The sequence below is a fragment of the Salmo salar genome, chromosome 13 (assembly GCF_965601325.2).
Source record: "Salmo salar chromosome 13, fSalSal1, whole genome shotgun sequence".
NCBI classification, from domain to species: Eukaryota; Metazoa; Chordata; class Actinopteri; order Salmoniformes; family Salmonidae; genus Salmo; species Salmo salar.
The window spans coordinates 61,397,280-61,422,407 of NC_138303.1; the positions used below are offsets into that span (position 1 = coordinate 61,397,280).

At 43.1% G+C, this 25,128-nt stretch overlaps 1 protein-coding gene across 6 annotated transcripts in view; it reads left to right on the forward strand.

Annotated features, from left to right (window-relative positions):
* The window catches only part of LOC106567521 (rap guanine nucleotide exchange factor 6), a 167,687-nt gene that overhangs the window by 12,587 nt on the left and 129,972 nt on the right, over window positions 1-25,128 (forward strand). For all 6 annotated transcript variants that reach the window (XM_014136858.3, XM_014136862.3, XM_014136861.3 and 3 more), the window contains exons 2-3: window positions 18,786-18,856; window positions 21,065-21,121. In XM_014136858.3, the coding sequence (XP_013992333.1) occupies window positions 18,786-18,856; window positions 21,065-21,121 (128 nt within the window). The remainder of the gene's footprint in view (window positions 1-18,785; window positions 18,857-21,064; window positions 21,122-25,128) is intronic.

Below are 25,128 nucleotides of genomic sequence, written 5' to 3' on the forward strand. Positions count from 1 at the left end.
AGACAGACACATAGTTGACAGGCTACAGAAGAGGCTACGCTAATGGAATGACAAGTGGACTACACTTCTCGAATGTTCAGAAAGTTAAGCTTACGTTGCAAAAATAGACAAAAAATGACGAAGATGATACAGTACTGCTGGCTGGTGAAGTAGGCTAGCTAGCAGTGGCTGCGTTGTTGACTTTGTTTGAACGTTTAGCTGGCTAGGTAACCTATTTTCGTCGCGGGGGACGAAAATAGCTGGCTAGCTAACCTTGATAATTACTCCAAACTACACAATTATCAAACTATGACAAAGTCAACTAACACTGCACTAGTCAAATCGTTCCATTGTAATGTATTAGTTTCTACAGTGCTGCTAGTCAGTAAAGGTTGGCTAGCTAGCAGTGGGTTTGATGATGACTAGGTGTGTTGACTAAGTCTGGAGTCTGGACAACGGCGTCGCGGCGCGGCTGGCTAACTAACCTCGATAATTACTCTAAACTACACAATTATCTTAGATACAAAGACAGCAAATACAGCTATGTAGCTAGCTAGCACTACACTAATCAAGTCGTTCCGTTGTAATGTAATAGTTTCTACAGTGCTGCTAGTCAGTAGAAGTTGGCTAGTTGGCTAGCTAGCAGTGTTGACTAAGTTAGGAGGACGAAAACAGCTGGCTGGCTAGCTAGCCTCGATAATTACTCTAAACTACACAATTATCTTTGATACAAAGACGGCTATGTAGCTAGCTAAGAAAAAATTGCTCAGATCAAACAAATCAAACCGTTGTAATGAAATGTAATATTACCTGTGGAGCGAAGCGAAGTGCGACTACCTTCTCCAAACCCGGTGCGACTACTCAAGCAGGAAGTGCCCAGTGATGCTAGCCTACCAGACAAGCTAAATGCCTTCTATGCTCGCTTCTAGGCAAGCAACACTGAACCATGTATGAGAGCACCAGCTGTACCAGATGACTGTGTGATCATGCTCTCCGTGGACGATGTGCGTAAGACCTTTTAAACAGGTCAACATTCACAAGGCCGCAGGGCCAGACGGTTTACCAGGACGCGTACTCTGACCATGTGCTGACCAACTGGCAAGTGTCTTCACTGACATTTTCAAACTCTCCCTGACCGAGTCTGTAATACCTACATGTTTCAAGCAGACCACCATCGTCCCTGTGCCCAAGGAAGCGAAGGTAACCTGCCTAAATGACTACTGCTTGTTGCACTCACGTCTGTAGACATGAAGTGCTTTAAAAGGCTGGGCATGGCTCACATCAACACCATCATCCCAGAAACCCTAGAGACACTACAATTTGCATACCGCCACAACAGATCCACAGATGACACAATCTCCATTGCACTCTACAGTGCCTTTTCCCACCTGGACAAAAGGAACACCTACATGAGAATGCTGTTAGTTGACTACAGCTCAGCTTTCAGCACCATAGTGCCCTCACTAAGCTAAAGACCCTGGGACTAAACACCTCCCTTTGCTGGGTCCTGGACTTCCTGACGGGCTGCCTCCAGGTGGTAAAGGTAGGCAACATGCACCTGCCACGCTGATCCTCAACATGGTGGCCCCTCAGGGTTGCTTGCTTAGTCCCTTCCTGTGCTCCCTGTTCACCCACGTCTGCGTGGCTACGCATGACTCCAACACTATCATTAAGTTTGCCGATGACACAACGGTGGTAGGCCTGTTCACCAACAACGATGAGACAGCCTACAGCAAGGAGGTCAAAGACCTGGCAGTGTGGTGTCGGGACATCAAACTCTCCCTTAATGGGAGTTAGACAAATGAGCTGATCGTGGACTACAGGAAAAGGGGGGCCAAGAAAGCCCCCATTCACGTTGACGGGGCTGCAGTGGAGCAGGTTGAGTGCTTCAAGTTCCTTGGCGTCCACATCACTAACAAACTGTCATGGGCCAAACACACCAAGACAGTTGTGAAGATGCCACAACAACGCCTATTCCCCCTCAGGAGACTGAAAAGATTTGCCATAGATCCTCAAAGTTCTACAGCTGCACCATCGAGAGCATCCTGACTGCTTGCATCACTGTTGGTATGGCAACTGCTCGGCATCTGACCGCAAGGCACTACAGAGGGTAGTGCATACAGCCAAGTACTGGGTCCAAGCTTCCTGCAATCCAGGACCTCTATATCAGGCAGTGTCAGAGGAAGCACCTACAAATTGTCAAGGACTCCAGCCACTCTAGTCATAGACTGTTCTCTCTCCTATCGCAAGGCAAGCCGTTCCGGAGCACCAAGTCTAGGTGATGCAACCTGTCATGATGCTCTTGATGGTGCAGCTGTATACCCTTTTGAGGATCTTTGGTCCCATGCCAAATCTTTTCAGCCTCCTGAAGGGGAGGAATTAATTGTGTCATGTGATCAATGTTTTTTTTTGTCCATTCATATACTGTCATTTGGTTGATCCTTTTATATGTTTGCGAATCCCATTAGCTTTGGATTGTTTGGCATCGGCACACCTTTCCCACAAGACTGGTAAATAGACATGTACATGGAGACATGTAAAACATTGGGTTGTCATGGCTATGTACCTTTTGGCTTATGTTATGAAGGTGTGCTTCAAGTTGAATGAAATGTCTAGTTGAAAGTGAACTGGAAGGATTTTGCCAGCTAGGAAGTCACCTAGGGTAACCCTACTGCAGGATGTTCAGACTTATTGTAAAAGTCACTTCTCACTTCCTGCCCTTTGACACATAGTTAAGGATTACACACATGTATTGCCCAATGCTTGTTAACATTTTATCATCTTCTTATCAGAAAATAGCAGCAGCAGCACACACTAAATGCAGCCAGCGGTGTGCTTTATGCCTCTCCTGGCTCAGAGGCTCTGCCCATACTGTGTGAGTTATGAGGTCGGTTTCAGTCCTCCTGTGTTTAGACTCCAGTTAGCCCACTGCGCCTCCTCTGGATCACCTTGTTTAGTTAGTGCTGCTGGATGGTAACGAGGAGGATGGGAGCAGCAGCAGGGAGCGTCATGTGGATCCTGTTGAGCTCCTCATGAGCACTGACCCTGTCGCTATGGGCTACATAGAGCAGAGGTTGTGACCTGGGAAGTGACTTAGCGCTCCCCCTTCCTGTTCTGTCATGTGGGGCACGGCCCAGGTGTCTTCCCATTCTTGAGGAGGAAATCAGGTTTTCTTCAATGCTGCGATTCAATGGAGAAGGCTGGTCTGTTGATTCAAGCCTTTGAGAAGAGAGAGCAGTGTCCAACGTTAAACTTGTCTGGGCCAGCGAGGGAAAAAAAAAGTTATAAATGCATTAGGGTCATGCAGGGCCCAGGTTGACATGCTTTGCAGGCCTTGAAATGTAGGTAAATTTGCCAGTGGCACACCGGACCAGTGCCAAATGAAGGCTACTGGCCCAAATAAAATAAAAAATACTATCCCGGGCCAAGATCTTTCAGAAAAGCTGATGATGCATGCATTATTTCAATAGCGGATTATTATTATCTTTCCTTTGCGGGCTGAGTAAGGAGCCAATAGCCTATAATAACAACCTCCATACACAAATAATCAAATGTTAACTTGACGTACAGTGCCTTAAAGTATTCACATCCCTTGACTTTTTCCCCATTTAGTTGTTACAACTTGAATTTAAAATGGATTAAAATGGATTAAATTGAGATTTTTTTGTCACTGACCTACACACAATATCCCATAATGTCAGTGGAATTAAGTTTAAAAAAATGTTTTAACAAATTTGATAAATGAAAACTAAGATGTCTTGAGTCAATAGGTATTCAACCCCTTTATCGCAAGCCTAACTAAGTTCAAGAGTAAACATTTGCTTAAGTTGCATGTTGCATGAACTCACTCAGATTTTTTTTTTTATGACTACCTCTTCTCTGTACCCCACACATACAATTACTGTGCATTCGGCCGCTGCACAGCTATTTTCAGGTCTCTCCAGAGATGTTCGATTGGGTTCAAGTCCGTCTCTGTTTGAGCCACTCAAGGACATTCAGAGACTTGTCCTGAAGCCACACCTGCATTGTCTTGGCAGTGTGCTTAGGGTCATTGTCCTGTTGGAAGGTGAACCTTCGCTCCAGTCTGGGGTCCTGAGTGCTCTGGAGCAGGATTTCATCAAGGATCTCTCAGTACTTTGCTTCATTCATCTTTCCCTCGATCCTGACTAGTCTCCCAGCAGAAACACATTCCCACAGCATGATGCTGCCACCACCATACTTCATGATGCTGCCGTCACCCTAAGGATCGTGTCAGGTTTCCGCCAGACGTGATGCTTGGCATTCAGGCCAAAGAGTTGAATCTTGGTTTCATTAGACCAGAGAATCATGTTTCTCATGGTCTGAGAGTCTTTAGGTGCCTTTTGGCAAACTCCAAGTGGACTGTCATGTGCCTTTTTGGTGGAGTGCCGCAGTGATGGTTGTCCTTCTGGAAGGTTATCCCATCTCCATAGAGGAACTCTAAAGCTCTGTCTGAGTGACCATCTGGTTATTGGTCACCTACCTGCCCAAGGCCCTTTCCCCCAATTGCTCAGTTTGGTCTGGCGGCCAGCTCTAGGAAGAGTCATGGTGTTTCCAATCTTCTTCCATTTAAGAATGATGGAGGCCACTGTGTTCTTGGGGACCTTCAATGCTGCAGAAATGTTTTGGTACCTTTCCCCAGATCTGTGCCTCGACACAATCCTGTCTTATGGCTATACCTTGCTTTTTGTTCTGACATGCACTGTCAACTGTGGGAAATAGGCAGGTGTGTGCCTTTTCTAAATCATGTCCAATCAATTGAATTTACCCCAAGTGGATTCCAATCAAGTTGTAGAAACATCTTAAAGATGATCAATGGAAACAGGATGCACCCGAGTCTCATAGCAAAGGGTCTGAATACTTATGTGTCTTAATACATTTGCAAAAAAACAAAACGGGTTGTTGTGTGTAGATTGAGGAACATTTTTTATTTAATCAATATAGAATAAGGCTGTAACGTAACAACGTGAAAAAGGCAAGGGGTCTGAATATGCACTGTATATTAAAGTATACACAATCTGTTACAGCTATACTGCTGTTATTGTTCGGATAATACAAGCTAAATAGTAATTTTGCACTCCTTGCAGATCGACAATGTAGTACAGTACATGTATGAAGTTTGATAATGTATGTTCCTTATCATATACTTATTATGTATACGTTGTTATATATTTATTGTTAGGCAATTTATTTGGTATATAGTATTATTTATGATTTGGAAGTGACAACCTTATGTGTTGTGCAAGAAGTTGGGCTATTGTATTAGTAGCTAGCTATATTGCTGTAAAAGTATTGGTCCACATTCTAGCTAGTGTCCATCACTGATACATGCAGGAGTTGCTTTTCTTGGCTCCCTACAAAAAGATTTAGGGCCAACTGTTATATTGGTTGTCTAGAAGCCAGCTAGTGGGGATATTGGCTATGACCATAGGCATTGTAGAACAACAGAGCTACAGTGTATAACCTCAACATCTCCCTCCTGTACTGCATCCTGCATGTTGGACAGGAAGAAGCCAAAGCTCAGTCTCGCCTCAGTATGTTTGTTTTTTTAAAGTTTTTTTTAAAGTTTTTTTTCTCCCCCTCACTAGACCAGGGTGTATTCATTACAGAAAACTTTTTCCATTTAAGAACCAAACAGAAGCAAATGGAGAAACTAAAATGGTGAGGGACCTACCCGAATTTGTCCAATGGAAACGCTTGTTTGTGTTTTCCGTTTGGAGTAAACGGTTTTGCAACAGACTAAACATTTTACAGAATCGGCATGATGATTACACCCCTGCTTGCATCTGCTTTGCTGTATGTGTAGACATTTCTGCAACTTGGAAAATATGACATGGGAGATGCTTCCTCTGTAGAGGTTGGCCCCTGGATGTATTTCTGATGCCGGTTGCAATGTCAGTGATGTCACCAAACATGACACTTCTTCTCATCAGGTGAACCACTACTGATGTGGTCAGGAATGGAACATTCTGGGACATCTGTTGAGACAAATTGGGGGAAAAAAAGTGTAACGACAATGATAAATACATATTTGTTAATGCGATAGACATGACAAAAGAGCTATGATATTTCAACAACATTAAATGTGCAATAATGCAGAAATCGCTCCAGCATTTCCTGGTTGCTAAAATTCGAATAGTTCGCCTAATTTCAGTTTATGACAAAACAAGCAATGTATAGTGTAGAACAGGGGTTCCCAAACTTTCACTTGGGGGCCTCCCTTCCAGCATTGGGGAACATTTGGGCACAAGTACTGTTCATGAGAGAATTCTGCAGGTTTAAAAGCTTATTTCCTTCAGTTGTACAGATTTTGTCATGGGGTGCAAAGAACATTTAGCAGTTTTTTAAAGCAATTTTTTTTTGCTTTTCCATACATTTTGCCATTTGTAATGTGTATTCATGTGATATTTCAGTGCCAAAATTGCAACAATATATATTACCTAAACCTAAATAAATAAACGCCACAGAGGAAATCTAGAGCTCTGTCTGATTGACCATCTGGTTATTGGTCACCTACCTGCCCAAGGCCCTTTCCCCCCGATTGCTCAGTTTGGCCAGGCAACCAGCTCTAGGAAGAGTCATGGTGTTAACCAATGTTCTTCCATTTAAGAATAATGGAGGCCACTGTGTTCTTGGGGACCTTCAATGCTGCAGAAATGTTTTGGTACCTTTCCCCTGATCTGTGCGTTGATGATACATTCCTGTCTGCAATAAAGCCCTTTTTGGGGGGTAAACTCATTCTAATTGGCTGGACCTGGCCCCCCTTTGGGTGGGCCTTGCTGCCAAGTGGGTTGGCCTATACCCTCCCAGGCCCACCCATGGGTGTACACTTGTCCAGTCATGTGAAATCCATAGATTAGGGCCTAATTAATTTATTTCAATTTATTGATTTCCTTATATGAACTGTGAAATCTTTGAAATTGTTGCATGTTGCGTTTTTTGTTTTTGCTCAGTATAGTTTGTTTGCCTTTGATTAGTTAAGAAATATGAACAATTCAGACTTCACGGGGGCCTTGTGTTCTAACCTTCACCCTAGGCCAATTATCATGTTAGTAGTAACAATGTGTCAAGATCACAATTCCAAAATTCTCAGCGCTTGAACTTCTATCAGTCCTGCACAGAGAATGTATTGCTTGGGACTTTGAACAAAAGACTAAGCAGCAAGCGATAGATGCACTCGAAGTACAATATGTTGTTCTGCGTGTTCCTTCCCAGTGCACCAAATGCTGTTATGTCCCCCTGATAAGATGCCATTCCCCCAGGGCTACCGACATGTTTGTGCTGCCAAGGTGATAAGTGACACTGTTGTCACCATCACGGCAGCCATGTTCAGTCAACATACCATCTTATTTCCCATGCAAATGTATTCAAACCGGGGGGGTGTGGTTGAGGGCTCTTCTTTAAAATTGGGCTAATCCCTATTGTGACGTCCCTTTTTATAATATCACTGCAGTTTATTAGGGCGGCAGGTAGCCTAGCCGTTAAGAGCGTTGGGCCTGTAACTGAAAGGTCACTGGTTTGAATCCCCGAGCCGGCAAGGCAGTTAACCACCAAATAACTGCTCCCCGGATGTTGATGACGTCGATTTTTAAGGCAGTCCCCCGCACCTCTCTGATTCAGAGGGGTTGGGTTAAATGCGGAAGACGCATATCAGTTGAATGCATTCAGTTGTGCAACTGACTAGTTATCTCCCGTTCCCTGTTTTTAAAAAGTGTCCTTTTTCTGTATATTTAGTATCCACCAGCCACACGGTTGTCTGTAAAATCTTATTGTACCTGACTTATTGACTAAATGTCTTAACAGAAGCGGATTTGCCTTCAAGTTAAACAACTAGCTAGGCCTCGCATGCAACCTGTGGACTCAGACAAGTAGAAGCATGTATGCCGCAGGCTCACAGAACCTGCAGTTGGCCTCTGTCACAGATCTATGTAGCTAGCTACGGTATTGTATGTATTCAGAAAGTGTTCATACTTATTCCACATTTTGTTGTTACAGCCTGAATTTGAACATTTTTATTAAATCGTTTTTTTTTCTCTCTCACCAATCGACACACAATACCCCATAATGAGAAAGTGAACACATGTTTTTAGAAAGTTTTGCACATTTTTTTTGATTGAAAATGAAATGCAGACATATCGAATGTACGTAAGTATTCACACCCCCTGTGTCAATACATGTTAGAATCACCTCTGGCAGTGAGTACAGCTGTGAGTGAGTCTTTCTGAGTACTTCTCTAAGACCATTGCACACCTGGACTACAATATTTACACTTTATTCTTTACAAAATGATTCAAGCTCTGTCAAATTGGTTGTTGGTCATTGCTAGACGGCCATTTTCTTGGCATAGATTTTCAAGCCGATTTCTAAGTCAAAACTCTAACTAGGCCATTCAGGAACATTTTAATGTCGTCTTGGTAAGCTACTCCAGTGTATATTTGTCCTTGTGTTTTAGATAATTGTCCTGCTGAATCAGGTTTTTCTCTAGAATTTTGCCTGTGCTTAGCTCTATTCTGTTTCTTTTTATCCTAAAAGTCTCCCTAGTCCTTGCCGATGACAAGCATATCCATAACATGATGCAGCCACCACCATTCTTGAAAATGTCAGTAGTAATCAGTGATGTGTTGGATTTGCCCCAAACATAACGCTTTATATTCAGTACATAAAGTACATTTATTTGCCACGTTTTTGGCAGTTTGACTTTAGTGTCTTGTTGCAAACAGGATTCATTTTTTTAGAATATTTTTATTCTGTACAGGCTTCCTTCTTTTCACTCTGTCAATTAGGTTAGTATTGTGAGGTAACTACAATGTTGTTGACCAATCCTCAGTTTTCTCCTATCACAGCCATTATACTCTGTAACTGTTTTCAGTTACACCATTGGCCTCAAGGTGAAATCCCTGAGTGGTTTCCTTCCTCGCCAGGAAGGATGCATGCATCTTTGTAGGAACTGGGTGTATTGATACACCATCCAAAGTGTAATTAATAACATCATCATGTTCAAAGAGATATTCAATGTCTCCTTCTTTTTTTACCATCTCCCAATAAGTGCCCTTCATTGCAAAGCATTGGAAAACCTCCCTGGTCTTTGTGGTTGAATCTGTGTCAGGAATTCACTGCTCGACTGAGGGACCTTACAGATAATTGTTTGTACCACACAAACAATTATCTGTAAGGTCCCTCAGTCGAGCAGTGAATTTCTGACACAGATTCAACTACAAAGACCAGGGAGGTTTTCCAATGAAGGGCACTTATTGGGAGATGGTAAAAAAAAAAAGGAGACATTGAATATCTCTTTGAACAGAGATGAGGTAGTCATTCAAAAATAATTTTATTGCACAGAGTCCATACAACTTATTATGTGATTTGTAAAGCTCATTTTTACTCCTGAAGTTATTTTGGCTTGCCATAACGAAAGGGGTTGAATACTTATTGACTCAACACCTTTCAGCCATTCATTTTGTATTCATTTGTAAACATTTCTAAGAACTTAATTCCACTTTGACATTGTGGTACTGTGTCTAGGTCAGTGACGCAACGTCTGAATGTAAGCCATTTTAAATGCGTACTCTAACAGAACAAAATGTGGAAAAAGTCAAGGGGTGTGAATACTTTGAAGACACTGTAAGCCCAGCCGCCCACCCTCAAACACTTATTTTCGGGCTGGCAGCGGACTACAGCCTCACCAAAGTGAGCTCAGCACTCTGCTCTCTCTCTCTCGAACATCTGTGTTTTTTTTGTAGTTGAACCACTCTTTGCTTCCCTCACAAGGTGTCTTCCAGGCTTATGGATAGAGAGAAAACAACCGCCCTTTTTAACTTTTTTGTTATATCTACAATTTAGAATAAAGATTAAATCCAGAGTTCTTTTTTCATAGCTTGGATTATGACTTGGAGTTAGAGCCTTTGCTCAAGTTTGACATCCTAAGTTGCTGTCAAAACTTTGCTGTTCTCTTCAGCCTTTGTCAAGTCTGAAATGTCAGTCTCTGCGAATTAGTTAAGATTACATAATGGCAAAAAAATTTCCAGCGTCAGGATTTGTGTTTTCCAGCCGAGCTTTTGGCTGTCTTGTCTGGCAGAGGGGCTGGTGGATAGATGACAGCTGTACTGTAGTGTGGTGGTACAGAAGCACTCTACCTTTTTTTCTCCATGATGCCCCATTACTACCCTGGGCTTTCTATAAACTTCTTGTTTTTTTCCCCACAGGCTTTTAAGGATTTCACTAAAGACCCACTTTTATTTTTTATTCCATAAGGGATCAACCGCGTTGAAAGTATCGACTTTGGGGGCCAAGGAACCTGACTGCCCCCTTATAAAAGCGCCATACTGCAGTGGTGGAAAAAGTACCCAATTGTCATACTTGAGTAAAGTGAAGATGCATTATTTGAAACTAACTCAAGTGAAAGTCACCCAGTAAAATACTACTTGAGTAAAAGTATTTGTTTTTAAATATACTCAAGTATCAAAAGTATAAATAATTTTAAATTACTTCTATTAGGCAATCCAAACAGCAAAATAGTCTTGTTTTTAAATTTCTTTTACAGATAGTCAAGGGCACACTCCAACACTCAGACATAATTTACAAATGAAGCATTTGTGTTTAGTGAGTCTGCCAGGTCACTCGGTATGGATGACCCGGGAAGTTCTCTTTTAAGTGTGTGAATTGGACCATTTTCATGTCCTGCTAAGCATTCAAAATGTAACGAGTACTTTTGGGTGTCAGGGAAAATGTAAAAAGTAGGTTATTTTCTTTAGGAATGTAGTAATCCAAAAGTTGTCAATTATGTGCAGTACAGATACTACTTAAGTATTTTTACTTAATTTAGTATTTTATACCACTGCATAAAGGCTAGGCTAGGCACCATTTGATTAGTTTGACGTTCCGTACCATGGCAAAATGTAAGCGCTGTAGTCCTACCTGAAAGCCAAGCATGATTCTGACTCTCTTATAAAAAAACATAAATATTTAACTAGGCAAGTCAGTTGAGAACAAATTCTTATTTTACAATGACGGCCAAACCCGGACGATGCTGGGCCAATTGTGCGCCGCCCTATGGGACTCCCAATCACGGACCGGTTGTGATACAGCCTGGAATCAAACCAGGGTCTGTAGTGACTCCTCTAACACTGAGATGCAGTACCTTAGACCGCTGCGCCACTCTGGACTCCTTGATAAAGCGCTAACAGGAGAGAGGATTACCCAAGCACTTTGCTGCTTTTGATTTTATTTCCTCTTAAGACCGTTGGTCATATCTGACCTTACAGGCGTGCATGTCAAACCGTTAATGGAAACAAACAAAAATCTCACAGAAGTTAAGCCTTCTTAATGTCAAGTAAGGAGATTTGTAGCGTAGTGCTTCTACATCCTCCCTGGTTTTTAGAGTTTTCTATCTGAAATGCTTAAATGCCTGAATGGGTGTGTAGATCTCTTCAGTTGGCCCTACAATACAGTGAAGCGGTCACATGTTGCCACCGAGTCCACAGGCCTCTAATTCACTGCCTTAGCCTACGCTCATTTCTGCCTGGGCGTACTCCAAGCCTCAAATAATGTGTGTATTATGAAATGAGGTATAAAGAGTCTGCTGTTTTTCCCGTCATGTTTTAAGATACCGGGGTGAATTGCAGTGAATGTGTGAAGTCTTCAGATGTGTTATTCTTTTACTGTTGATAGAAGTTTTAGAAGTCTATGGAAATGGCTAGGAGGATGTTTATTCTGCAACCTGAATGGCTGTGCTGTGGTGTTAAGTACAATGCCCTTCTCTGTAAGGTCTACATACTGTACATTTTATGTAGGCTTGAAAGACCATTTGAACTCTAGTCTACAGACAGGGTTGTGCTTCTGTAGCGAGAAAGAGCTTGCTTGTCATTATTGCACAGGGCCACCTGAGGAGAAGGCAGCCTGTGTGCCAGAAGGTGGCAGCAACACTGTACCTGCATGTCACACTGTTCTACACATATAAACAAAAGGACGTTGCTTACATTTTGCTGTTCAATTGTATGATCCCACTTGCAAGATTGCTGCTGTCCTTTTGCAGCTTCTTTAGTTTTATGTTTAGCACACTTTGATTACATTCCTAATCTTTTACGGCATCATTTTTGTCAGGCATAGTCCTATGTGAAATGAAGAACATTATTTTGTTATCATTGTACATTTGATTTAGTGTAAACTGACACGTTGAAAAATAGAATGTTTTGACAGTTCAGCTGATCGTACGTACAGTTTGTGTGATGAGCTATTTGTCCCTTCTGTAGTTAGCTGGTGATGTGTTTTAATGGACGGTTCAACGCTGTGATGATGTCACAGATGGGGTCAGGCCACTTTGTGAACCTCTAGGGAGACGATAGGTCAAAGGTTATCCTAGAGTGCTTCTTACCCCCCCGACGCCAACACAGTTAAAGCCAAAGAAGCAGGGTGGGGGTGAATTGCATTTAAATAGCCTATAGAATTGGAATTTGTCTATTGCATGACTTTATTTAGATTAGACTAGTTGAAACATAATTAAACCCCTCACCATGCAAAGCAGCCTTGTTAGTACAGGAGAGCTGGACTTTGACTGTAGTGTGATTGAGTTACAGCACTCCATGGGGGAGACAGACAATTTTATTGAAAAGGTTCACGCTGGTGATTTTGACATCCTGTCTGGGGCTATTGATGATCAGTTTCAATCTGATCAATGACTGAAGGGGAGCAGAGTATTTTTTTTTTCTTTTTGCCATGATGAGGTGGGGTGGACTCTGGAAAGGAGGCCACTTGTAGACCTAAGCCTATAGACATCAGTGTTTTAAATATAGGCGACCATTGGCCTGGCCTGCCCCCCCCCCCCCCCCCCCCCCCAGTGAGAGGAAGCTCCAAGCGGCGCCTGCATATTGAGTGGACCCCTACCCCTGCCCTAGGTCATGTGGGACACATTGACTGTAGGGGACAGGGGTCTGTCTGGCATGACCTGAACACACTACTGGCCTCAGTCACCTCTGGGTCCTGGCCCGGCCGGCCCCATACTGCACTCACTGGTTGTGTTCCAAATGGCACCCTGTTCCCTATATAGTGCACTACTTTTGACCAGATCCCTATGGGCCCTGTTCAAAAGTAGTTTCCTACATAGGGAATAGGGTCCAATTTGGAACGCAACCACTGCGCTCACCCGGCAACTCCTCTGGCCTCAGAAAGAATAGTGCTTGCCACAGCAGAAGCTGCTTTCGCTAACCCAGTTAGCTCTGAGGGAAAGTCAATACGGTTTTAGTAGCTCGACGACGTCGGTGTACAGTATGCTGCTGCCAGTGTTATCAAGAATTGTAGTTTTATTCCTATCTATAAGTGGGGCAGGCCTAGGGCTATTTCATACAGACAGTGCTGCAGGTGAATTGTACCGTAGTGTGCGTTTTCAGATCGTCATTTGGCATCTTCTCCCTATCCAATTCAGTGGTGCTTGTGTTTTAAAGCCGGTGGATGAAGAGGTCTACTTTTCAACATGAGGTAATATAGTCTATAAAAATACAGGCTTGCCTGTAAATCTCTGATCATAAGGGTTATAGGAGGAAGACCGGGAACCCCTCCTAGCAGTTTCCTTGAACAAGACCCTCATAAAGAACACAGATCTTACCAGATAATATAGGGCCAGGGGTTTTTCACTGGTCAGGTCACATGGTCAGGAAATAGGCCTAGCCCAACTTCTAAAGAATAGCCAAGTACAGCCCTGTCCAGAACAAGTGTTTTTCTATCCAGACTATGACTGTTGATGACAGACCTGTGTCCAGACTACTCCATGTACAGACTATCAGGAGGAGGGTGGGGCTGAGTCACACTGTAGGTCAGGGGTCAGTAACAGGTCAAAACTGGCCCGCAACTTTATTATTTTTTACCCACCCAAAAATATATACATACAGTACCAGTCAAATGTTTGGACACACCTAGTCATTCAAGGGTTTTTCTTTATTTTTGCTATTTTCAACATTGTAGAATAATAGTGAAGACATCAAAACGATGAAATAACACACATGGAATCATGTAGTAACCAAAAAAGTGTTAAACAAATCAAAATATATTTTATGTTTGTGATTCTTCAAAGTAGCCACTCTTTTCCTTGATTACAGATGTGCACACTCTTGGCATTCTCTCAACAAGCTTCATGAGGAATGCTTTTCCAACGGTCTTGAAGGAGTTCCCACATGCTGAGCACTTTTCTTCACTCTGCGGTCCAACTCATCCCATAACCATCTCAATTGTGTTGAGGTCGGGTGATTGTGGAGGCCAGGACATCTGATGCAGCACTCCATCACTCTCTTTCTTTGTCAAATAACCCTTACAAAGCCTGGAGGTGTGTTTTGGGTCATAGTCCCACTAAGCGCAAACCAGATGGGATTGCCTATCGCTGCAGAATGCTGTGGTAGCCATGCTGGTTAGGTGTGCCTTGAATTCTAAATAAATCACTGACCCTGTCACCAGCAAAGCACCATCACACCTCCTCCTCCATGCTTCATGGTGGGAACCACACATGCAGAGATCATCCGTTCGCATTCTCTGCCTCTCACAAAGACACAGAGGTTGGAACCAAAAATCTGAAATTTGGACTCATCAGACCAAAGGACAGATTTCCACCGGTCTAATGCCCATTGCTCGTGTTTCTTGGCCCAAGCAAGTCTCTTCTTCTTATTGGTGTCCTTTAGTAGGGGTTTCTTTGCAGCAATTCGACCATGAATGCATAATTCACGCGGTCTCCTCTGAACAGTTGATATTGAGATGTGTCTGTTACTTGAACTCTGTGAAGCATTTATTTGGGCTGCAATCTGAGGTGCAGTTAACTCTAATGAACTTATCCTCTGCTGCAGAGGTAACTCTGGGTCTTCCTGTGGCGGTCCTCATGAAAGCCAGTTTCAACATAGCGCTTGATGGTTTTTGCGACTGAAATTTTCTTCAATCGCAAAGTTCTGGACATTTTCCGAATTGACTGACCTTCATGTCTTAAAGTAATGATGGACTATCGTTTCTCTTTGCTTATTTGAGCTGTTCTTGCCATATTATGTACTTGGTATTTTACAAAATAGGGCTATCTTCTGTATACTACCCCTACCTTGTTACAACACAACTGATTGGCTCAAACACTTAAGAAGGAAAGAAATTCCACAACTTAACTTTTTAACAATGCACACCTGTTAATTGAAATGCATTCCAGGTTACTTCCTAATGAAGCTGGTTGAGAGAATGCCAAGAGTGTGCAAAGCTGCCATCAAGGCAAAGGGTGGCTACTTTGAAGAATCTCAAATATAAAATATATTCTGTATAACACTTTTTTGGTTACTACATGATTCCATATGTGTTATTTCATAGTGTTGAAAATAGTAAAAATAAAGAAACCCTTGAATGAGTAGGTGTGTCCAAACTTTTAGCTGGTACTGTATAGAAAATACAATCTCTTTTTGGGCGTAGTTGTGGTCAATTTGTTGTGTACAAATTATTATAATTATGTTCCGCCCACCCAACCATCTGTTCCGACTAAAGTTGGCCCGCGGCTGAATCTAGTTACCTACCCCTGCTATAGGTGGACTCCCTCCACCTGTTCTTCCTGATTTTTCTTTGTTTGAAGTAGAAGGAAGGAGTATAGAGTGACCGACAGTCAAAGGGTTTCTATCAGCAAATCCTGGCTGGCCTCTGGTTTTCAGGCCAGATGAGCTCTCCCAGGAAGTGTTAGCGGAAGGAGGGGCTAATGCTGAGGAGCCCAGCCTGCCATGGGTCTGATGTGTTGTTATTCATGGTTAAACCCCACGCACACGTACAGGAGGTCTATGCTGTACACACACACACACACACACACACACACACAGTCACTTACTTCTACCCCTCCCTGTATTTATTAGTCTCCTGTGCCACATTCCAGCGTTGCCTGGTGTTTTTTTTTTATTTTTTTACCGGCTCTTGTTGGTTTTCTTTAGGATCTGTCTATTCAACACTGAGAAATCATTTTGTGTCCACGGTAGAACCGGGCGATATGGACAAAAATCCCTATTGCGATAAATTGCCTGAATTGCTGTGATAATGATGAGTAAAATGATATGTTTAAAATATTCTTTCGTTTTTTTTTTTATTATCCTTTAAACTACTACTACAACTGTAATGGTTGTAGCCATCAATTGTCCCATTTAACAATCACCTATATTAGCAAAATGCCTGCGATAAGTCATCGGTATGGTCTGTGTCCGATATTTTTCGGTTTATCATCCCAGCTGTATTACACTGCACAAACACACACATCTGACTACGATACACCATGACTCGCTCAGCAAATACCCTAGGATGTCCACAAAGACAAAAACCCAGAGGTTTAATATTATTGATGAATTTGACCCTCAGCAGTCTCAGCTAACTAGTACTTGCTGTTTTGCTGCCACACACATCGGTGTGTTTGTGTGTGTGTGTGTGTGTGTGTGTGTGTGTGTGCGCACGCGCTTGGCAGAAGTCACTGAGGGAATGTGCCACACCTGTTAATGTTAGTTGCCCGTAGGCTCAATAGCTCCTCTTGTCCTACCACACCATATGGCCGCATGGAAGTTTCCACATGCATTCTTCAGGCTTTCTGCTCTTAATGTTTGAACAGCTGTGTTTGATAGGACTCTGTTTTTAAGCACTTTGTGTGACAGTGAGTGTTTGTCGCTCCGGATTAAATTTGTCAATTTGATAGGGAACATGCCTTTACGCAATGGGCCTAAATTCCTCAAGGAAAATGGACATTCGCTCTTGCCCTTGGTCTGGTTTGCATAGTGCTGAGTTGACACAAAATTAATGTACAAAGGTTCATTTATTCCCTTGTTAAGCAGCCAGAGGTTAATCTTTTAAGAGCGTTGTGCTGCTCTGATATGGGATGACTGTATACCAATCACCACATTCTTATTGGCAGACTCAACAGCCTTGGTTTCCCAAATGATTGCCTCGCCTGGTTTACCAACTACTTCTCTGATAGAGTTCAGTGTGTCAAATCGGAGGGCCTGTTGTCTGGACCTCTGGCAGTCTCTATGGGGGTGCCACAGGGTTCAATTCTCGGGCCGACTCTCTTCTCTGTATACATCAATGATGTTGCTCTTGCTGCTGGTGATTCTCTGATCCACCTCTACGCAGACGACACCATTCTGTATACTTCTGGCGCCTCTTTGGACACTGTGTTACCTACCCTCCAGACGAGCTTCAATGCCATACAACTCTCCTTCCGTGGCCTCCAACTGCTCTTAAACTCAAGTAAAACAAAATGCATGCTATTCAATCGATCACTGCCCGCACCTGCTCGCCCGTCCAGCATCACTACTCTGGACGGCTCTGACTTAGAATATGTGGACAACTACAAATACCTAGGTGTCTGGTTAGACTGTAAACTCTCCTTCCAGACTCGCATTAAGCATCTCCAATCCAAAATTAAATCTAGAATCGGCTTACTATATCGCAACAAAGCATCCTTCACTCATGCTGCCAAACATACCCTCGTAAAACTGACTATCCTACCAATCCTTGACTTCGGTGATGTCATCAATAAAATAGCCTCCAATACCCTATTCAACAAACTGGATGCAGTCTATCACAGTGCCATCCGTTTTGTCACCAAAGCCCCATACACTACCCACCACTGCGACCTGTACGCTCTTGATGGTTGGCCCTCGCTTCATACTCGTCGCCAAACCGATTGGCTACAGGTCATCTACAAGTCTCTGCTAGGTAAAGCCCCGCCTTATCTCAGCTCACTGGTCACCATAGCAGCACCCACTCGTAACACGCGCTCCAGCAGGTATATCTCACTGGTCACCCCCAAAGCCAATTCCTCCTTTGGTTGTCTTTCCTTCCAGTTCTCTGCTGCCAATGACTGGAACGAACTGCAACAATCACTGAAGCTGGAGACTCATATCTCCCTCACTAGCTTTAAGCACCAGCTGTCAGAGCAGCTCACAGATCACTGCACCTGTACATAGCTCATCTGCCCATCTATCTACCTACCTCATCCCCATATTGTATGTATTTATTTATCTTGCTCTTTTGCACCCCAGTATCTTTACTTGCACATTCATCTTCTGCCCATCTATCACTCCAGTGTTTAATTGCTATATTGTAATTACTTCGCCACCATGGCCTATTTATCGCCTTAACTTATGTCATTTGCACTCACTGTATATAGACTTTTTGTTTTCTTTTGTTCTACTGTATTATTGACTGTATGTTTTGTTTATTCCATGTGTAACTCTGTGGTGTTGAATTGCTTTGCTTTATCTTGGCCAGGTCGCAGTTGCAAACGAGAACTTGTTCTCAACTAGCCTACCTGGTTAAATAAAGGTAAAAAAAAAAAAAGTGTGTTCTGGAAAAAAGTGTCTTGTGGAAAAACGGTTGATTGACAGTCATTTGGTAGTCCGTACAAATCCTCCAGCGTTTTGAGACTCTTTGGTCAATCCTGACCGAGAGCCTGCGTGCCCAAACATTTTTGCGCCGTGGTTCAGTACGTATCTGAGAGTATTAGGCCTATAGTGTACGTATCTGAGAGTATTAGGCCTATAGTGTACGTATCTGAGAGTATTAGGCCTATAGTGTACGTATCTGAGAGTATTAGGCCTATAGTGTACGTGTGACTTACGGTTTTTACGTCTCCAGTTCCTGCTTTAGAGTAAGAGACCTTTTTTTCAATCCAACCACAGCTGACCCCGAGCTGCATTTTTCCAGGTCTTTCAATTGTCAATCAACCTGTGTTGCCTTGCCTCTGGGTGAGGTGAGATGTCTGTTTTGAACCTTTTTTATTTTATTTATTTGTTTTATCTAACCTCCTCCAGGACCTGCACACCGTTTACTGTCACCTCTACCACATGGATGTCCTGTCCCACCTCAGGGAGCACCAGCTCAGGTCAGATTTACCTCTCCGTCCAACCATTACACCAAAACACCCACCCTGCTAAAGCTGCCTACACCACATCTTAGAGTAGAAGCGCTGATTTAGGATCAGTTTGGCCTTTTTTTTTTTAAACATCATGAATGAGATTGGGCTTTTCTAACATGGTCTGGGCGGGGGACCTGATTCTAGATCAGCACTCCTACTCTGATGAGAGGCATTATGAATACAGGCCCAGGTGTGGAAGCTGCAACTAGTGTTCTGTGACTCATCTACATGACCCTTCCAGTCCAATCTCCTGTTCATACATAGGGCAGAGTTGACTTGCGCACGCTGGGGCCGACGTGCAGGCCAGGCCACGCAGCCATACACCTCTGAGACATTAACCACTACCATTCCACGTAATCAACACTCGGATATGAGAGCTGTCAGTCTGGTTGTGGTCATGTATGAACTGATCGTCTTTAAGTTGGTAGTGTCTGAACTAGTGATGGGAGAAAAAATAGATGCAGTTACATATCGGGATATTGCAGAATATCGGGATATTCTTTTTGACGATGTATTGTTTTGACAATATCGCAATATTATTTTTCCGCTAGTCGGCTGTACCTGCGCCAGAACTCCAGCGTTTTTTTCCTTCTTCATAGCTTGTTCTCCATCTTCTTTTTAAACAGGGAGCCAATTTGTTTTTAGCACTTTTATTTCTCTGACTGATTCAAACTAGTTTTTTTATCATGGCTCTCTCTTGTCCCTCTTTAGCAGATATGGTGAGTAATGTGTTTGGAACATCGAATTGCAATAAAATCGCAGTATTAAATCGCAATACATATCGTATCGGCACCAAAGTATTGTGATAATATTGTATTGTGAGGTCCCAGGCATTTCCCAGCCCTAATCCGCATACAAGAGACCAGTGGCTGTTGCTTAAATTCAACTGAGTTAATAAACCAAACTGACTTTATAAACATTTTATAACAGGCACCAGCAGGTTCTTTAGACCGGTAGGGCTGAAAAAGTTGGTAGTGTCATATGAAATGATCCTACAGTATTCTAAAATGTTGGTGTCATAAGTATCATGACAGTTTGGCACCGTGATATTACCTTGGCGCTGGTATACCGGGAAACACTACTCATAAGATATGTATTGCGATTTCTTATGATTCAAAATGTATTGTGATACTGTGATTTTTATTGCGATTCGATCTTTCAAACATATTGCTCATCGTATGTCTGCTGCAGAAGGACGATAGTTTTGGTCAGTCATATAAATAAATGTGCTGAAGACAATTTGGCTTCTTATTTAAAAAGATGGAGAACAATCTGTACAGAGTTTTGGCTCAAGTACATCCAACTAGTGCCAAAATAATATTGTGATATTGTCAAAACGATACAATATTTTGTTAAAAATAATATCCCGATATGTAACTGTGTAATTTGTTTCCCCATCACTAATCTGAACTGATGATGCGTAAACGTGTAATGTATGAAACTGATCATGTAGGAAACGTATGTATGGACTGATAACTCAGACACTACTAGTTCATACGTTTAGTGTTTTTTCAGGTCGCTAATGTCCAAACAGTAGAGGAAAAAATATATATTTATTTTTTGGGGGGTGGGGTCAGGATGGAAAAACTATTTCGGTGTAAATTGAAACGACTAAAACCAGATATAAAGTATGTAGAAATGTTAACGGGCCTACATCTTTTTCAGCAATATAATCTTTGAGAATCAACAATCAACAAAATAAAAGCTAAACAGCCAAGGAGAATTGAAAATTCCAAAACCAATGAATTTAGCAGTATTGATTTCGTTATTATGTATGAGCAAAAGAACACAGCATTAACCATTGCAACATGCGTAGAATTGCAGGAAATTAGCTTTCAAACTACAAAATTTTAAACTGCAAAAATGTCTCTCAGCTCCATGGAGAAATTCAGAATTGCAGGAAATTGGCTTAAAATTGCAAAAAGTTATCTACAGCTTAAATGGCGGCCTCTAAAATGCTATCTAAAATTCAGCCGCGCTGACAGGCCGATCCACGACCATTGCCGTGTCCAACACCTATGCCCCTTTTCTGATCTAGAAAAAACCTGTCGTGTGTGTAAATGTATAATCTATGAACTGATAATGTATCCGCGTATAATTTATAAAACTGGTAATGTATGAAACTGATAATGTATGAACTGATAGTCGTAATAAAGATGTTGTTTTGTTGTGCAGGTCGATGTGTACCTCAGCCAGGTATGAGAGACACGAAGCTAACCACGTCCTGTTCTAGTAAGTACACACACACACACACACACACACACACACACACACACACACACACACACACACACACACACACACACACACACACACACACACACACAGGAAAACCTAAACATCTCCTTTGCTTCTCTTGAAGAACATTGTTTTCCTTTTCTGTTTGTCTGCAGGGTCAAATACATTTATTGGTTGCGTACACATTTTTGATGATGGTTGTGTCCACCCACTCTGCCAAAGTGGGTGAAAACACGCTTTGGTGATGAAATTCCACTTATGTTATAAAATAGATTTTTTTTTACCAAGGCAAATAAGATTTTTCATGTTCTGACTCATTCAGAGGGGTCTTACTTTAACATAACCTTTTAACATTATATCCAAAAAGTCTGGGCATGTGCACAGCTGTGGGTGCAGGTTTCTCGTAACAGCTTTTTAGGATTTTACATTTTGTGGTTGTTGTCTTCAAAGTTGTTTCTGCAGGTCGCAAAAAGTGAAATTCGCACGACACGTGCTGAATTAAATGTAAAAGGCTTTGAAAATAAAAAACTTGGTATACGTTCAGTGGTCCGTTGACATTTCAGAGTTACACTTGTTTTTGTGAAAGTCTAAGAAAAATAACAGGAATTTCATATTAATATGAAAAGCGTATACTAAAATATTAAAATGCTACGTCTCAATTTATTTCCATCTTTCCTCTATTGTTTTATGTCCCGCGGATTTCTTTTTTTTATAAAATGTTTTATTTACACCTTTTTCTCCCCAATTTCGTGGTGTCCAGTTGGGAGTTACAGTCTTGTCTCATCGCTACAACTCCCGTGCGGACTCGGGAGAGGCAAAGGTCGCGAGCCGTGCATCCTCCCAAAACACAACCCAGCCAAGCTGCACTGATTCTTTACACAATGCCCACTTAACCCGGAAGCTAGTCACACCAATGTGTCGGAAGAAAACACCATACACCTGGCGACCGTGATAGCATGCACTGCGCCCGGCCCGCCGCAGGAGTCGCTTGTGCACGATGGGACAAGGACATCCCTGCCGGCCAAACCCTCCTCTAACCCGGACGATGCTGGGCCATTTGTGTGCCGCCCATTGGGTCTCCCGGTCTCGGCCGGCTGCGACAGAGCCTGGACTCTAATCCAGAATCTCTAGTGGCACAACTAGCACTGTGATGTAGTGCCTTAGACCACTGCGCCACTCTGGGAAATACGGAAATATCTAATTTACTTAACTATTCAGACCCTTTGCTATGAGACTCGAATTTGAGCACATGTGCATCCTGTTTCCGTTCATCATCCTTGATGTTTCTACAATTTGATTTTAGTCCAACTGTGGTAAATTTAATTGATTGGACATAATCTGGAAAGGCACATACCTGTCTGTATAAGGTTCCACAGTTGACAGTGCATGTCAGAGCAAAAACCAAGCCATGATGTCGAAGGAATTGTCCGTAGAGCTCCAAGACAGGATTGTGTTGAGGCACAGATCTGGGGAAGGGTACCAAAACATTTCTGCAGCATTGAAGGTCCCAAGAACAGTGGCATCCATTGTTCCTAAACGGAAGAAGTTTGGAACCACCAAGACTCTTCCTAGAGCTGGCCGCCCAGCCAAACTCAGCAATTGGGAGAGAAGGGCCTTGGACAGGGGGGGTGACCTAGAACCAGATGGTCACTCTGACAGAGCTCTAGATTTTCTCTGTGGAGATGGGAGAACCTTCCAGAAGGACAACCATCTCTGCAGCACTCCACCAATCAGGCCTTAGTGGCAGAGTGGCCAGACGGAAGCCGCTCCTCAGTAAAAGGCACATGACAGCCCGCTTGGAGTTTGCCAAAAGGCACCTAAAAACAAGATTCTCTGGTCTGATGAAACCAAGATTAAACTCTTTGGCCTGAATGCCAAGCGTCACGTCTGGAGGAAACCTGGCACCATCCCTACGGTGAAGCATGGTGGTGGCAGCATCATGCTTTGGGGTTGTTTTTCAGTGGCAGGGACTGGGAGACTAGTCAAGATCAAGGGAAAGATGAATGGAGCCAAGTACAGAGAGGTCCTTGATGAAAACCTGCTCCAGAGCTCTCAGGACCTCAGACTGGGTCGACGGTTCACCTTCCAACAAGACAACGACCCTAGGCACACAGCCAAGACAACGCAAGAGTGGCTTCGGGACAAGTTTCTGAATGTCCGTCAGTGGCCCAGCCAGAGCCTGGACTTGAACCCGATCTAACATCTCTGGAGAGACCTGAAAATGGCTGTGCAGCATCGCTCCCCATCCAACCTGACAGAGCTTGAGAGGATCTGCAGAGATTAATGGCAGGATCTCCCCAAATACAAGTGTGCCAAGCTTGTAGCATCATACCCAAGAAGACTTGATGCTGTATTCGAGGCCAAGGTACTGAGTAAAGGGTCTGAATACTTATGTAAATGTGATATATACACTACCGGTCAAAAGGTTTAGAACACCTAATCATTCAAGGTTTTTTATTTCATTTATTTGTTCACAATTTTCTACATTGTAGAATAATGGTGAAGACAAACTATGAAATAACACACATGGAATGCTTTTCCAACAGTCTTGAAGGAGTTCCCACAAATGCTGAACACTTGTTGGCTGCTTTTCCTTCACTCTGCGGTCCAACTCATCCCAACCATCTCAATTGGGTTGAGGTCGGGGGATTGTGGAGGCCAGGTCATCTGATGCAGCACTCCATCATTCTCCTTCCTGGTAAAATAGCCCTCACACAGCCTGGATGTGTGTTGGGTCATTGTCCTGTTGAAAAACAAATGATAGTCCCACTAAGCCCAAACCTGATGGGATGGCATATCGCTGCATAATGCTGTGGTAGCCATGCTGGTTAAGTCTGCTTTGAATTCTAAATAAATCACTGACAGTGTTACCAGCAAAGCAACCCCACACCATAACACCACCACATCCATGCTTTACGGTGGGAAATACACATGCGGAGACCATCCGTTCACCCGCATTGTGTGTCACAAAGACACAGCGGAAGCAAAAAAAAATCACATTTGGACTCATCAGACCAAAGGACAGATTTTGCCCGGTCTAATGTCCATCGCTTGTGTTTCCTGGCCCCAACAAGTCTCTTCTTCATCTTGGTGGCCTTTAGTAGGGGTTTCTTTGCAGCAATTGGGCTATGAATGCCTGATTCTCCTCTGAACAGTTAATGTTGAGAGTGTCTGTTACTTGAACTTAAGGGGTTTGAATATGTTGTGTAGACACTGTATATTTGTTTTATTTGATGACTTTATTATTTAAAGGGGGGGGGGGGGGGGGGTGCTGTGGGATTATTTAAGATACTCTATGAAGAGGTAGGGTTTCAGATGTTTTCGGAACGGGTCTCTGCTGTCCTAGCTTCAGGGGGAAGCTAGTTTCACCTTTGGGGTGCCAGGACAGGGAAGAGCTTGGACTAAGCGGGAGCTGACCTCCCGTAGGGGTGTGAAGGCTAAGAGACCAGAGGTGGCAGAACGGAGTGCTCGGATTGGGGTGCAGGGTTTTCGCCTAGCCTGAAGGTAGGGAGGGGCAGTTCTTCTTGCTGCTCCGTAGGCAAGCACCACGGTCTTGTAGTGGATGCTAGCTTCGACTCTAAAGCCAGCGGAGTGTGCGGAGGAGCGGGGTGACATGGGAGAACTTGGGAAGGTTGAACCCCAGGTGGACTGCAGCGTTCTGTATAAGTTGCAGGTGTTTTGATGGCACAAGGAGCCCAGCCAAAAGTGAGTTGCAATAGTCCAGATGGGAGATGACCTGTGCCGCTTCCTGTGTGAGATAGGGTCGTACTCTACGTGTGTAGTATAGCGTGAACCTGCTGATGCGAGTCACTGCTTTGATGTACAGTTTATTCAGAGAACGTTCTGAAGTCCATAATACAAAGACATTCATTTTATGCTCACTCCCTACTTACGCACATACCTCCACACAAACAGTAGATGTCCTACACACATACATACACACGAACAGTAGGTGAGTTGTATCCCTCCCCGGAGTTCTCACCACTGTTAATCACTACCCA